Source organism: Pongo pygmaeus, chromosome 21 (genome assembly GCF_028885625.2).
Source record: "Pongo pygmaeus isolate AG05252 chromosome 21, NHGRI_mPonPyg2-v2.0_pri, whole genome shotgun sequence".
NCBI lineage: Eukaryota > Metazoa > Chordata > Mammalia > Primates > Hominidae > Pongo > Pongo pygmaeus.
This window is the reverse complement of record NC_072394.2, coordinates 40,483,273-40,499,859: the sequence shown is the minus strand read 5'-3', so window position 1 is coordinate 40,499,859 and position 16,587 is coordinate 40,483,273. Positions and strand designations below refer to the sequence as shown.

At 40.0% G+C, this 16,587-nt stretch overlaps 1 protein-coding gene across 2 annotated transcripts in view; it reads right to left on the bottom strand.

The window, feature by feature from the left end:
* RPRD1B (regulation of nuclear pre-mRNA domain containing 1B) overlaps positions 1-16,587 on the bottom strand; it is a 60,022-nt gene that overhangs the window by 32,919 nt on the left and 10,516 nt on the right. For both annotated transcript variants that reach the window (XM_054467813.2, XM_063659054.1), the window contains exons 3-5: positions 12,084-12,217; positions 1,909-2,021; positions 42-168 (exon numbers count right to left, since the gene is read on the bottom strand). In XM_054467813.2, the coding sequence (XP_054323788.1) occupies positions 42-168; positions 1,909-2,021; positions 12,084-12,217 (374 nt within the window). The remainder of the gene's footprint in view (positions 1-41; positions 169-1,908; positions 2,022-12,083; positions 12,218-16,587) is intronic.

Genomic DNA, 16,587 nt, shown 5'->3' with positions numbered 1-16,587 from the left:
TCCCTCTTTCCTCACCTTTTACCTAAACTCTACCTTCTCACCTGTTATTTTTTCCAATAGAGAAACATCTTGCACTTCCTGGGGCAGAGAAGCAATTTTCTGTCGGACAGTAGCATCCCCTGATGCGGCATTTTCCAGATCCTGCAAAGCTTTGATTAGTTCCTCAGTCTGTAAGATGAAAACACAAACAACACTATCCATTAAGACATGGGGTTTAAAGAAAATTAGTTGGAGTTAAATGAGGTGGAGGCAAATTCTAAGAACAGTCATTCCTGCCATTTCTTAAAAAAACTGTTCTTAGCCCCAGAGCTTAGATGTAAGTCAATGTCACGGACTCTAACAAAATCTACAAAATTAGTTTATCTAAGTCCATGGCAGAACATGAATGAAATTCTGAATTTTTTTTTAAATTCTAAAAGAACATGTTTTTGGCAATTCAAAACAATGGAGTTTGGTTCATGTTGCTTAATTTCAAATGATGTATCATTTCCAGTATAGAATAAAGGTATAAATATCAGATGTTAACAACTGGGTGCTGTGGCCAGGTGTGGTGGCTCGCGCCTGTAATCCTAGCACTTTGGGAAGCCAAGGCAGGAGGATCACTTGAGCCCAGGAGTTCGAGACCAGCCTTGACAATATAGCGAGACCCTGTCTCTACAAAAAAATAAAAATAAAATAATTAGCCAAGCATGGTGGCATGTCTATAGTCCCAGCTACTTCGGAGGCTGAGGTAGGAGTATCACTTGAGCCCCGGAGGTTGAGTTTGCAGTGAACTATGATCATGCTACTGCACGCCAGCCTGGGTAACAGAGCAAGATCCTGTCTCAAGAAGAAGAAGGAAAAAATTATATGTTGACTGATCAACCTACTTCAATTCTTTCTTGGGTTTTCTTGACAAAATGAATGTCACTCCCAAAATTAAATGTATCAGACTTATTATAAATCAAGGGGGAAAAAACAAGAAAAGTAAACCAGGGATGCATTTTCTGTATATATCAAAAAGGAGTTTCTTAAAATTGTCAGAAAACAATGCTAACAGGCCACTCCATAATCACCAAGGAGTAGCTAGCTCTGTAGATGGTAGTCAGATTACCCTGAAAGGTAATAATCTAGGCTGTCGTCTTTAAAGTGTTTAAATCCAAAGATATATGACCCAACACTGCTGTCATTTAATCCCTAGTCTAACTCAACACCGTAACATAACACAAACTAGACATGCTTCCTATTTACATAGGCTTTAAGCATGACCATGTGTAATAAAGCTGTTTTAGGCAAAATAAGATGAAGCCCCCCCTCAACCCTTGAAAAGAGCATGGGCTCTGAAGTCAGACACCCCTGGATCTAAATTAAGACACTGGTCAAGTTACTTAAACTGTCACCTTGTGCCCAACTTCTTTCATTTAGATTTTGTAAACTAACCTGTATAGCCAAATAACACAAACACATGGGTAAAGACTAACTCCCTGTTTTAATATTTAATAGGCTACAGTGCAGCAAATTTGCTATTGACACATAGACTGTCTTTAAATATTAATGAGTTATTTACTTTATAAAACTACCATGCTACTGGAGACAGGCCACGGTAGAAGACTTTTGAATGTCTTTGTAATATTATCTATCCCTTTCTCCAAAATCTATTTTTAAAGAATATTCTTAATTTCTAGGACTGAAAAAACCAAGTCCAAGTACTTTAGAAAACATAAGCCCATCCCAGAGTTATGGCACTCAAAGACACAGTGACACCTGCCATCCGGCAAGCTCCTTTGGGCAGGATGATGCACGGGGCCCCTGAGAGGTGCCCTCTGATGATTCCATACCAGTGGTCACTGGTGCCACCTTGTGGCCATCGTCTTCAACTAGAGGTCACTTTAAGCCACTCTTCCCTACTCTCTGGGGGTCAAGACCTACCAAGAGGGGTCCTGCAGAAGGATCCTGAGGAGAGTAGCTGCCAGGGTAGTCGTCATCCTCCTCCTCTTGAATTTGCTGAAAAGTTCGTTTCAGAGATTTCTTCTCTTCTGTTGCTAGAGGAAAGAGAAAGTGATAAATTTGAGTCACATATCCTGTAGTGATAAGTCACATGCTATGCACAATGGGCCACATGTAAAAACAGGGCAGAAGGGGCACACATTTTCAGAATGGCTTAATAGTAACCTTTATGCTAGTTATTTTAAATTGACTGTAGTTCCCTACATTACTGAAAAGCGTCAAACAGGTCTTTGTCCGTCATCTCAGATTGATTCTCTGGTAAAATACTATGGAAAACAGGCATCTAAAGCGAAACTTACCCAACTATCACACTTGAGTAAGAAACTGATGGGACAATACAATGAAGCAAACCGACGCGTGCTAGGGTTTACAGAGAACATATTGTCTATAAAATGAGATACGTTATGCTTTCCAGGGATCATTTCAGAAAATAGGAGAGAAAATTTTATCAATAAAATTGTGTCAAACACAAATATTCTTTACACTATTCCCCTAAAAATAAAATAAATCTAATTTTACCTTAAATTTAAAATAACCATTACTGAGACATGTGATTGATACTACTGAGAAAAATTACTTAAGTTACCATTTTAAATTTAACCACTTTTGAGGCTGACAGGTTACATTATTTATGATCTATCTGCATCGTATGTTTTTACATTGTTATGATAGATGTGTTAATTCCAAAATCATTCTTTTTGCATCAAATTAGACAACACAAAATAAATGCCAAACAACTGTGGGAAATAAATCTAAATGATAAATTCTAGTTTAGAAAGTAAAGAAATATTGGACACAGCCTGTGCCTGGCATTGCAATAGTTTCCTTTTAATCTTTCCAACAATCTTAAGATACAGCATCTCCATCTGAAAGGAGAGAAAACAAAGGCCAGGGAGGTTAAATGACACACTTACAATATGACTCCAAAACCTGTCCTCTTTCCACTGCACTCAAATTACTTAGCACCACACAGGTACCCTCTCATTTAGAAAAAAAAGGGGGACACCAGGCACCTGCTTCAGATACATACATTTTTTGCTTACACATTTTCTTCTGGAACCAAGCCATGTAGCTCTTGTTCTCTACATTATATACTAACTGACCAAACTTGTGTTTGAAGTGAAAGCCAGGTCAATATCATGAGTTTTATTTTTATTTTATTTTTTTTAGATGGAGTTTTTGCTCTCTTGCCCAGGCTGGAGTGCAGTGACACGTTCTCAGCTCATTGCAACTTCCGCCTCCTGGGTTCCAGCAATTCTCCCACCTCAGCCTCCTGAGTAGCTGGGATTACTGGCACTTGCCCCCAAGCCTGGCTAATTTTTGTATTTTTAGTAGAGTCAGAGTTTCATTCACCACGTTGGCCAGGCTGGGCTCAAACTCCTGGCCTCCAGTGACCCACCCGCCTCGGCCTCCCAAAGTCCTGGTACAGGTGTGAGCCACCACGCCTGGCCAAGTTTAATTTTTTCTTAATGATTTTGTCTATTACAAAAAAAGGAGACAGGAACATCTGCAATACAGGCCGTTCTCACTTTGCGCATACTATTATACACAGATTTGTTATCATGGCTTCGTTAAATGACACCAGTCCCTCAATAAAACAAGTTCGAACTTCAGTTACCAGGGCATATTAACTCTTGAGTAGTTGCATAAAGTACAAATTTTGCTGCTAACTTCAGCCCCCAAATCATGATCAGTGACCAATCACATCATTCTTCAAGTCTATCAGTGATTGATCACTGCACACCTGTTATGCAGGTGACACCAAGACAGCAAAGTACTTCGCTGTACTGTCTCCTTATTGCCCAGTGATAACACCCACGACATTTTATAAAAATGAACGATCAGAAGAGGGTATTGATCATAAAGACGAATGTGGAACAAAGAAACTGAAACAAAAGCTAATGCTGGAACTGAAATCCCAATGGCACATCAGTGGAATTACAGAAGAAAGAGCACGCTGCAGGATGCTGCCACTGTCAGCATCAGAGGGAGCTTAGATCCGTGGCCAGAGGAACTTGTAGAGGCCAACTTAGCAATGAAGAAAGTGGGAGTGATGAAAAGAATGACAACGTCCTAGAGGAAGAGACGCTAAAAAAAAAAAACAAAAAACTGCATGCTAAAGAAACTGAGAGGTATTTTACAATACTGAAAGCATAAACGATAAAATGTTGGAAGCTGATCCAAACAAAATACAGTATGACAATTTGCAAAGCCACAGAAAAGATGTTTGCTCTATATATGTATATAAATTATACCAGAAGAAGGCAACCCTTGCTCAAACTACTCTTGTTAAGTTTGTTACAAAGAAAACACACTTTAATTCTCAATGTTTCTAATTTGTTGTTACAGCATATTAAATAACTATTAGTTTATTATCTCTTTTGTTTCCGTACACATTTGGAATCAACAGTGAGTTTTTAATTCTTTGATAAAAAAAATTTTTAAAGTCACAGAGCAATCATAATTTTCCCCACTGATTATAAAGATTGCTTTGCATGGGTTCAGCTTGCACGGTCATGGTTACAGTCCTGCACTACTATGCAAAGCAAAGATTGCTGTATTTTTAATACGAAAAATCTATTAGGATAAAATGTACATAAGAAACACCTAACAGTACTTTGTACATAGCAGCTGCCTAATGAGCGTGTGCCGTGGCCCATGCAGACACTCAGCCACTGTGGAAGGACTGGCCATTAGAAGGTAAGTACAAACTCCAAAATTTTTTATACTGTTCTGTTTGCTTTCAAGCACCTAGAAGAGTACTCAGTAAGTAACTATTAGATACGCTAAAGAAGGTAGAAAAAAATTATAAAACTTGAAATCCTTCCGTTTTCAAACTCTCACACAGAAATTATTATATATAAACATCAAACACTACCTCGACACTTAGAATTCCTGAATTTTGGCACCGGGAGGACTTAGACCTATGCCTTTGTTTCCTCCAACTCAAATTTTCATGAAAATATCTAAGTCCACAGGTTGCAGTTTGCCCAAAGTCAGAGAGTTTGTTAGTGTAAATGTGGGTGCTACAGATCAAAGGCTCCTTATCTGGAGTTATCTTTACCACTTCACACTGCTGCTCATGAACAGCATTACAAGACTTAAAATAAGAAATCATTTCAGGACAACTTATGTCTTTTGCCATCCTGATGGCAGAGGGCACAATAGGTGTTAACCATTACCCTACTTTTCCAGTTTCCTCCTATTTCCATTTGGAGGACCTACTGGTGCTACAAACGTAAGATTTCTGGATATGAATTACTAATCATTTCCCCCACAGGGCTCCTCATTCCCTGAGCTACCTATTTCCATTATGAACACTTTCACTGACCTGTCTTCCAGGTACAAGGCCTTGGAAACCATTAGAATCTATCGCAAGGTCCCAGTTTCTAGCAGATTCCATACCTCAGAAGGATGCCTTACATACTGCCTCCCTCTGCTCCTTCACCTACACAGCCTCTTATCAGCAATCTGCCCTTTGTCACAGCTGGTTGAGACCACTGTCTCCCCACCTCTAGTTTGCTCCTTTCCCAAGTTAGACTATACAGTTGTCCCTCAGTATCCATGGGGGATTGGTTCCAGGACCGCCACGGATATCAAAATCTAGGGATACTCAAGATCTCATTAAAAAATGGCATAGTATTTACATACAACTTACGCACACATCCTCCCGTATACTTTATGTCTAGATTATAGTACCTAATACAATGTACATGATATGTAAATAATTGTCACACTGTTTCGTTTTTAAAATATGTATTATTTTTACCCAAAATATATTCAATATGCAGCTGGTTGCATTCACAGATGTGGAACCTGTAAATATGGAAGACTGTATTCTATTATTAAGTTAATCTTCCTAAAGCGGAGTGCTCACTCCATCATGTCCCTATTCATAAACCTTAAGGGGCTTCTAATGATTTTACAGATTCCTCCTAAGTTCATAGCCTAATGATGACAATGGCCTCCAACTCCCATGGCACTCAGGCCTCTCTTAAAGCACCCGGCCTTGCTACTCTGGCCACTGGCAAGCGTTCTTCTCCGACAGGAGCACTTTGTGTCTTATTCCTCTACATCCCTACAGTACCTAGGAAAGGGCTGACAGGTCGGAGTTTGAAACTGCTTGAAGGGAGGAGTCACAGAGCTTGGAAAATGCTAGTGCTAGGCCAGAAATGACTATCACTGCTACGAAGTCAGCAGTTACGGTGCCCAGTATTGTCAGTCTAGTCAGACAGCCATTAAAAATAACTTAGGATTTCCAGGTTTCCTTTTCAAAAGCTATACATTTTTTAAAAAATTAAAATTATTTTAAAAACTAGAATATTTGTCAGTCCCATTTCTACATCTGAATTTAAGGTAAGCCTTCCACTATCAATTCAGCTTCTACGACGGTATATATTTACCCTCCCTTTTTCACTCACTCAACCACTGTTTACAGGCAGGACAAACTGTGGGGGGTAGCCAAAGTCCTTCTGTCCTCATACTGGGCACCTTCTCGTCTATCCTCCAACTTGTCCCTGTGTCTCCAGCGGGCCTTGTACTCAGCTAATCTTAAGTAATCCTCGTTACCTAAGGGTTTATGGTATGCCTCTTACAACCTGATTGTGGGAGAATTTCAGACACTATGGCAGACTGTGAAACTAATCTTAAGGCAAAAAGCTGGCCTGCAGGCTCCCAAATCACATTATAATATGCAGCCATCTACCGTAAAGCTGGATCTTCTAGAGGATCCACTTGAAATTTTCTGTGATTTAAAAAACAAAACAAAACACCCTGTGTTTGGTCCGAGTGCAGCGGTGTTTACAACTAATTGATCGCAATCAGTTACAGGTTTTTTTGTTCCTTCTCTACTCCCACTGCTTCAATTGACTAGTTAACAACAACAACAACAAAACACACCTATAGATTTTATATTACTTTTATAATGAGAAAAGGATCAGGAAATACTGTTTGCAACAGCTCCCTCATTCTTTGCTCCATCCCTGCATAGTAAAGGACATTTTAATAAGGCATATTAAACTTTACTTGTGGAAAGAAAAGAACTTGCAACAGATAAAGGTCTAACATTTGAGGCACAGTTCTACAAGCTGTCTACCCTTATCATCTCACTGAACTGAGCAGCCAAATCCAGGCATAAACCCAGGGAAGTTGCACCTAGAACTCATACTTTTAGCTACCATGTTCTCCAGCCTCGCACAAAAACTGGGGGACTGAAAATATTAAAAACCTCTTCTTACTTTTGCTACCAGTTCATATATAGAAACTCAGCATATTAGATACTAGAACTGGCAGGGGCAAACAAAACTCGTATCATCGCCCCACTGATAATATCCTACCTGCATTATCTCAAGTAATCCTCATCACAATCCTAGAAGGTATCACCATTAATAGCCATATTGTACAGTGAGGATCTGAGCTTCAGAGGGATCAAATACCATGGCCAAGGTCACAAAGCTTTAGAAATGACAGCTAGGGGCTGGGCGTGGTGGCTCACGCCTGTAATCCTGCCACTTTGGGAGGCCGAGGTGGGCGAATCACCTGAAGTTGGGAGTTTGAGACCAGCCTGACCAACATGGAGAAACCCCATCTCTACTAAAAATACAAAATTAGCCAGGCGTGGTGGCACATGCCTGTAATCCCAGCTACTTGGAAGGCTGAGGCAGGAGAATCACTTGAACCTGGGAGGCGGAGGTTGCGGTGAGCCGAGGTCACGCCATTGCACTCCAGCCTGGGCGACAGAGCAAGACTTCATCTCAAAAAAAAAAGAAATGACAGCTAGGATTCATACTGTGGAAGCCTCAATAGCTAAACTACATTAAGATCCAGGAAAGCTGGGTAACCTACTCACAAATTCCTACCAAAACTCAAGTTTATTGAAACCATGTGCTTTCAGGAAATATGACAGTGTGAAGAATATCAGCTTTAAAGTCATATAGACCTGGGAATTCGCCACTTATCAATTATCTCTCTCTGAACAAAATTACTATACCTTTTTGAGCCAGTATCCTCATCTAAAGTATGAAAATAATACCAAATTCACAGAGTAGTTGTAAGGATCTAAAACAAATTAACATGAAAAGCAGCCAGCAGAGGCTGGTACATAATGGATGCTCAATAAATGCTAGTCCCTTTGTATCTACCCTCTCTCTCTAAATCCTCCTACAACCGTATACTACGTGAGTCACATGTGGCTCAAATAAAAAAGTTCCATTTAGGATCTACAATGAACTCAAACAAATTTACAAGAAAAAAACAAACAACCCCATCAAAAAGTGGGCAAAGGACATGAACAGACACTTCTCAAAAGAAGACATTTATGCAGCCAAAAAACACATGGAAAAATGCTCACCATCACTGGCCATCAGACAAATGCAAATCAAAACCACAATGAGATACCATCTCACACCAGTTAGAATGGCAATCATTAAAAAAGTCAGGAAACAACAGGTGCTGGAGAGGATGTGGAGAAATAGGAACACTTTTACACTGCTGGTAGGACTGTAAACTGTAAACTAGTTTACAGTTACATCGCCACCAGTGTGGCGATTCCTCAGGGATCTAGAACTAGAAATTCCATTTGACCCAGCCATCCCATTACTGGGTATATACCCAAAGGACTCTAAATCATGCTGCTATAAAGACACATGCACACGTATGTTTATTGCGGCACTATTCACAATAGCAAAGACTTGGAACCAACCCAAATGTCCAACAATGATAGACTGGATTAAGAAAATGTGGCACATATACACCATGGAATACTATGCAGCCATAAAAAATGATGAGTTCATGTCCTTTGTAGGGACATGGATGAAATTGGAAATCATCATTCTCAGTAAACTATCACAAGAACAAAAAACCAAACACTGCATATTCTCACTCATAGGTGGGAACTGAACAATGAGAACACATGGACACAGGAAGGGGAACATCACACTCTGGGGACTGTTGTGGGGTGGGGGGAGAGGGGAGGGATAGCTTTAGGAGATATACCTAATGCTAAATGACGAGTTAATGGGTGCAGCACACCAGCATGGCACATGTATACATATGTAACTAACCTGCACATTGTGCACATGTACCCTAAGTATAATAATAATAAAATAAAATAAAATAAAAAGAATACTGCTCAAGCATTTACAATGGCTTTATTTGAAGAACTAATGGATATATTAGCAATCTAGTCTAGATTCTTCAAATCATGTCTTTCATTAAATTAAAACAAAAACGTATACAAAAAAAAAAAAGTTCCATTCAGTCAAGCAACACCTTAAGTATTCTCAAGAGTAGAGAACTTTTCTCCTTTTCTTACTTTTTAAATTTTGTTTTTAACTGACAAATAATAATTGTATATATTTATAGGGCACAGTGTGATGTTTTGAGAGACACCTTTAGAACACCTTGAGAGACAGGTTTATAAACTTAATACCCAGTTCTAAAACAGAATTCCTAAGCTCATGCATTCTCTAATGTTGTAAGAACTGTCAAAGTTCCATAGAAAAATTTTTATTTCAGAGGTAAACTCCATGAAGTTGCCTGAAGACAAAGAATTACCCATGAATCAGAGCTGGAATATAAAAGGACTACTCAAATTTGGAAATAAACTTCTTGAGAACTCATCAACATTTGAAAGGACTGTGGTAAAATATTCTGATAACTCAGGTCCAGAGAAGAGAGTGAAGACAGAGTGAGTCAGCTGGGACTAACACACATGTTGAAATCTTTTGATGTGTGTTTTCATCTTTATAGAATAGAGAAAGAGACATTATCTTCAGATCAGCATTATCCTCTACCTAGAGGAAACTGCCTCTGTTATTGTTAATGTCTATCTAGACTCTCAAAAAAAAAATCAGAAACCCAATGAAGCTATTTCCAATATTCTCACTGCCACAAATTCCACACATTGCCAGAGTGCAAACCTATTCCTTACTCTTTTCTCCCTCTTTCCTATAGCATCTAGCATAGCTGTTTATTCAAAGTATGTGTCCAGCAAATGTACATTAAATTGAAATTCAACATTAGCTTCAAACATCCTCTTTCAAGGCTCTCCTACTTGCCCAAAGGTGTTCTTAAAAACCAGCACTGTTTACCAATGAACTGTAAGGCAGAGTAAAGAACGCTGAGTAACTCCCCAGTAATTCTTCAGCTGTACGGAAGACCTCCAAAGGACACAATACAAACACCAGAATCCAAAGCAGGAAACATCTTGCTTTTCAGAAGCTACCAATCACCTGAGTGATCCTAAAATTATCTTCTAGCAACACCAAGTAAAACAACAATGACCTGCAGTCTGAAAGCACTTATGTCATTCACAGAAAGCCTCTAACCTTTGGTTTCACAGGAAAGTTACCCACTGTAAAATGCAAATAATTCCAGACCTGGAAAGGATCATGAAGGGTACACAAAAGGATTGCTCAGTGAAGGATACTGTCACATGCTAATCATGGCTAGGTTCTATAGCAGATGCATGTACAAAGTACCAGAGAACAAGGAGGGAATGACCACATGGGCCCAGACAAGCCAGGAAAGAGGTCAGAATGAGAGTTGCCTTCTTGGAGAATGAGTTCACCACACAGTGAAAGCAGTAGAAGGACATCAAGTAGAGGTAACAGCAGATGGAAAGGAAGCAGTGCCAACAGAGCATCCAGAGGGGAAACTGTCCGCAATTCAGTTTGGCCAAAGAATACAGTGTAAGTGAGGAAGTGGCAGGAGAAGAATCTGGAAAAACAGGTTAGTTCAGATAGAAAGGGTCTTCAATACTATCAGTACTTGGACTTGATCCTCCAGGAAACAAGTATGTATGCAGGCAGATCAGATCTGTAGCTAAGAAACACGTCATGCCAACTAGAATTAAACCACAACTAACCAGAAGCCAAGTAACTAAACAACATTTGATCTTACTCTTTAAAAATAGGCCAGGTGCGGTGGCTCACGCCTATAATCCCAGCACTTTGGGAAGGTGAGGTGGGGTGGATCACGAGGTCAGGAGTTCAAGACCAGCCTGGCCAAGATGGTGAAACCCTGTCTCTACCAAAAATACAAAAATTAGCTGGGCATGGTGGCAGGTGCCTGTAATCCCAGCTACTCAGGAGGCTGAGGCAAGGAACTGCTTGAACCCGGGAGGCGGATGTTGCAGTGAGCCGAGATCATACAGTGCACTCCAGCCCGGAAAACAGAGCAAGACTCTGTCTCAAAAAAAAAAAAAAAAAAAAAGAAAAGAAAGAAAAAAGAAAAAAGAATATAAGCTCTTATTAAGGGCTTTGCAAAATTCACACACAGATGCACTTCCTAAAGATATCCTGGGTTCAGTAAAGATCAAAATCAATTTTAAGCTGGGCACAGTGACTCACACCTGTAATCCAGCACTTTGGGAGGCCGAGGCGGGTAGATCACTTGAGGTCAGGAGTTCGAGACCAGCCTGGCAAACACAGTGAAACCCCATCTCTTCTAAAATACAAAAATTATCCGGGTGTTGTGGCAGGTGCCTGAATCTCAGCTACTCAGGAGGCTCAGGAAGGAGAATGGCTTGAACCCAGGAGGCGGAGGTTGCAGTGAGCCAAGATCATGCCACTGCACTCCAGCCTGGATGACAGGGTGAGACTCTGTCTCCAAAACAAACAAACAATCAACTTTAGACACACACCATGCTGACAATCCTAAGGATATGTTTCAAAAGCACATCTACATTTAATTAAACCAAGTTCTTAAAAAGCTAAGAAACTTATCCAAGGTCCTATTGTAGTTAATGGCAGAGCAAGGACAAAATCTTAGTCCAGGCTACCTCCTAGTTCACCACAACTCTAAACAACTTTGTTGTTCCTTCCCTTGTGCAAGGAAAGTCTCTGAAAGACAGAAGCAAGCCAAGGAGAATAGAGAGCAAAAGTCAGGGTATGAGAGGATGGATAGCATGAATACTAGAACCAGGCTTACACACTGTGAGCACTACATAAATTCTCACCATCATTCATGATCATCTCTCTCTCTCTGAAGAATCATAAAATCGCTGGTGGTTCACAGCAAACCCCACTGCAGCTTTTCATATTTGATTCGAAAGTAGGCAAAGACCAAGAGCTGTAAACATGTGGTGATGTTTCTACCTTTGGGGGGAGGGCTCTTGGAGTCCTCCATAGACAGCTTCAGCTGCTGTATGAACTCGCCGCCATACACACTTCGTTCTTGCCAGATGTTCAGCAATCTTTCTAAAGGTTTTTTACAGCCTTCATCTGCCTCTCTGCCCAGAAAAGATGAAAAGATATATATAAGCTTAAGATTTTTTGTTTTTAATTAGGACAGACCTACTTAAAAAAAAAAAGAAATCAACAACTGACTAAATGATTTACACATTTAAAAGCAAAAGAATAAGGTACATATTGTAATACCTGGATACCCAAAACTTGACCACAAACTACATTCTTCGTGTAGTGGGAGGGATCATGCCATAATCGAAATCAAATAGGACCAAAAGTCAATGGCCAATTTTTAGACAGAAAATTATCAAAACTCCATCTTATCAATTGTGATAGCTTGCTTTTTAAGAAGATGTTAATAAAATGTACTGCCAGACATTCTGCTGGAAATTAAAAGTGGATCAGAACTCTTAAAGATAGAAAAATGATTTTAAAAAACCAGATGTTTAAAACAGGAAATAATTCACTGCAACTCATCAATTCTAACACACCAACACTTCTACATGTATAAACACAATCACATACATGTATATGTCAAGAATCATTCCAGTTCTAACCACTTCATAATTATTTTAATTCTGGGCTAAGTCCATAGTCCAGGTTCACACAAAGGTATCTGATAATCTTAGAACACACTTAATAATGCAGTCCTTCATAACTTATATCAAAGGATATGAATTAGAAGTTAGAAAATGTTTTCCCCTGACATGTTAACTCCTGAAACAGGATATAAAGGACTATAACTAGCACTCACTGAGAACCAATTGCCTACAATAAAATGTCAGAGAGCAAGCAGAAGATTGGGTTAGACTTTCTGAAAGCAAAGTGAATTCAGCCACCACCCACTGTTAGCATGAATTCTTCTGTTTTGTGAGGGGGTTTAAATGGCAACGATCTTACACTGAATGACTTTAAACAAGAAGGGATATCTCGACATCTTAGTATCTAAGTTAAATGGCTTTTAGTAGAAACTTCAAGAAGAAATCATGCCAAATTCAACTGAGATGGGAACTCTATTCACACCCGACCGTGACAATGCTTTCGTAAACTCAAGGAGAACTTAGGTTTCAGCCTAGCCCGGTCAGAATGTCTTTCTTATGAATTATTAGTGGTAAATTTCACTGACTAAAGGACTCAATCAGGGTACATAAAAATCAATTCTTTTTTTGTTAAACTTTTTAAAGTCAGAAGTGAGGGTTTGGGAAAAAAAAGAAAAACATTTCTATTGCTAAGTTTATAAAGCTTAAAAATATGACCCAATTACTTGATACTTGTGATAAAACACTTTTACTCCACCTACAAAATATATCCAGAAATTAGTTATTTCTCATCTTTTCCTCTGCTATCAATCTGGCCCAAGGCATTATCATCTCTCACCTGGATTACTACAGTAGCCTCATTACTGGTCTCCCCGCTTCCACCCTTGGCCTCCTACAACCTACTCTCGAGTTTTCAAAATACAATTTTAGCTGCTGTACTAGGGCAGACCACATCACTCCTTTGTTCAAAATTGCCAACATTTCTTCCCAGTATCCCTCAGAAATAAAAGTCCTTATGAAGACTCCAAGGCCTTTCCCAACCCAGCTGTTATTTCCCTGGCCTCATCTCCTACCCACTCTTCCCCACCCCCGTCCTCCAACCTCCTGCCTCAACAGCTACCCTAGCACTGCCTCAGAGCCTTAGCACTTCAAAAGTTTGCTTTGCCTGGAATCACATTCCCCATGTGGCCACACAGCTCAATCCCTCTCCTCCTTCAGGCCTATGTTTAGTCAAACCACCTTCAGTGTGTCATTCCCTAACCTCTATGTTGAAAATGACACTCCCTGCCCCTACTCAATTTTTCTCCATACAACTTTTCTGGTATGCTGTATATTCAACAGTTTACTTTGTGTTTACACGCTTTCCATTTGAATGTAATTTCCACAGGGATGGAGATTTGTCATTTTCTCCCATTGCTATATGCCCTTGAACAAGCACAATAAATATCTGTCAAATTGTAATCTTTTCCAAAAAAATGTATATAGGTTTCGGTAAGTTATACAGTTACTTAACTTTCAACAATCATCTTACTGTATCAAGGTCATGTCAGAAATCAACTAAGCACTCCTCAGCTCGATCAATGAAGGTTTATAGAATACAAAGAATAAGAAGGCCTGGGTCCTGACCTCTAGGGCTCAACTCAGCAACCCCTCAGACCTGTTTAGTCTCCTTTCCCTACCCCACCTGGAACTTTGTGTTCCAGCAACACCCACCCGTATGTATTTGCTACTCAGAATTTGTTCTCTCACTTGCATGTGCCTTTGTTCATGCTATCTCTTCTCCTTCAAATGGAACAGCCAAAATTGAACAAGGCAAAGAGAAAGGAGTAATTCAGGTAGCTCAAGTATATGGGGGAATGTGCGGAAGAATCTGGAAGGAGAGGGTGGAATTCAATTACAGCGAGCCCTGAATGCCATATTGAAGCATGTGGCCTGCAGGCAATGGGAGGTCCCTGACGTGATCAAATGTATAGCTTAGAAAAATAAAGTCATTATAATTAATAAAACCAAATTGCAACTAATCAGAACTTTGTTAATGAACTAGCTGGTACTTTTAGCATAAAATCTGTTTGCTGCAGATTCTCTGTTCGCTTAAAAGAAAGAGAAACCAGTCTCATGAGAATAAATTCTTATCAAGGATTTAGTTAAAAAGTAGGTGGGTATCACAACACACACCCACCACCCACCATTCCTGGAGATACTTGGGACTCCATTCAGGCTAAGACTGGTTTTGTGTACAGTTTCAGGCACAGTGGAAAATGACGCTCAAACCTGTTATAACCACAAAACATTTTCAAAAGGCTTTTACTACTAAAGGCCAAAAGGGGGGTTCTAGTTTAATTAGTGAATGTAACTAACCAGGACAGATATTTCCTTGAACATTGTGGTAAATCAAGGTTTTGCTAGATAAGTTTCAAAGCTATACATAAAATATTCAAGAAATCTTTCTACTGATTAGGTTTTGAAGGAAGTAGCTCCAGTGAAATGGAAGTCACTTTGGCATCTGGAATTAGATACAACCAAAGTAATAAAGCCGTTTTATAACAGAAAGAGAAATATTTTCAGGTTGTACTAACTCCAATCTAAACTGAGAAATCTTTAAGTGGAAAAAAAGACTGAACAATCTTTGCCAACAATCTATGAATAAAGTGGAAGATGGCAAATAATTACATACACAACTTAATATTACGTTGAACACTTGGTATTTTAATTCTGATTAATTACAAATTCAATCACTTTATTTTTCAATATAGACAGCAAAACTGACCTTTAAGAGTGAAAAATGTGTACGATAGACACCAACAGACTTGCTGCTTGACGTGTCAGCTGGACACCTGAGTCCCTGCAAAGCCAGCCTTGGGGGCCTTTTCTTCCTCTACAGTTCTATGGCACTTTTTTGGTACAACCACAGTAATTTGTACAACTCTGTCTTATCCCATGCACAGCAGGCCTATGGTAGGCCTCCTAAGGGCAGGAATTCTAAGTATTCCCTACACTTCCAACAGTACCTCATGTAAAGTTGGTTCAGAAAAGAGTTAACACAGAAGGCCAGACTGCTACCCTTAGGGAAGTGCTTGGCTGGCGTCTGGGAACTTGGGATTTCAAAGTGTCCCTACCATTTCCTAACTGGTAAGGGTGGTTTACTGGGCCTAAATTGTTTGTGCAAGCAATACGGTTCTTAATGAACACCTGAGCCTGGCGTGGTGGCTGACGCCTGTAATCCCAGCACTTTGGGAGGCCAAGGAGGGCAGGTCACAGGTCAGGAGATCAAGACCATCCTGGCTAACATAGTGAAACTCCGTCTCTACTAAAAAATACAAAAAATTAGCTGGGCATCATGGTGGGCACCTGTAGTCCCAGCTACTTGGGAGGCTGAGGCAGGAGAATGGCGTGAACCCGAGAGGCGGAGCTTGCAATGAGCCAAGACCAAGCCATTGCACTCCAGCCTGGGCGACAGAGCGAGACTCCGTCTCAAAAAAAAAAAAAAAGTGAACACCTGATTTATTTCTGGGAGCTTAGAATTTTGGCAGAGGGTGTCTACATGACCAATCCAATAAAAACTCTGGGCACAGAGTCTTTAAAGAGCTTTCCTGGTAGGTTACACGTCATACACATCACAATTCAGTGCTGGAGGAATTAAGTGTGTTTGTGTAATCGCACTGAGAGAGGACTCGGAAGCTTACACCTAGAGTGCTCCAGTCTGCTGCGGGCACTGCACGCACATCACCCTCTGCTGCTGCTGCTTTGGATCCTTTAGCTGTAATGAATCACTGCCCTGACTATGACTACATGATGAGTCCTGTGAGTCATTCTAGGGAATCACCAAACCTGGGAGTGGTCTTGGGGCCCACAACAATAAATAAATATCATGTGGG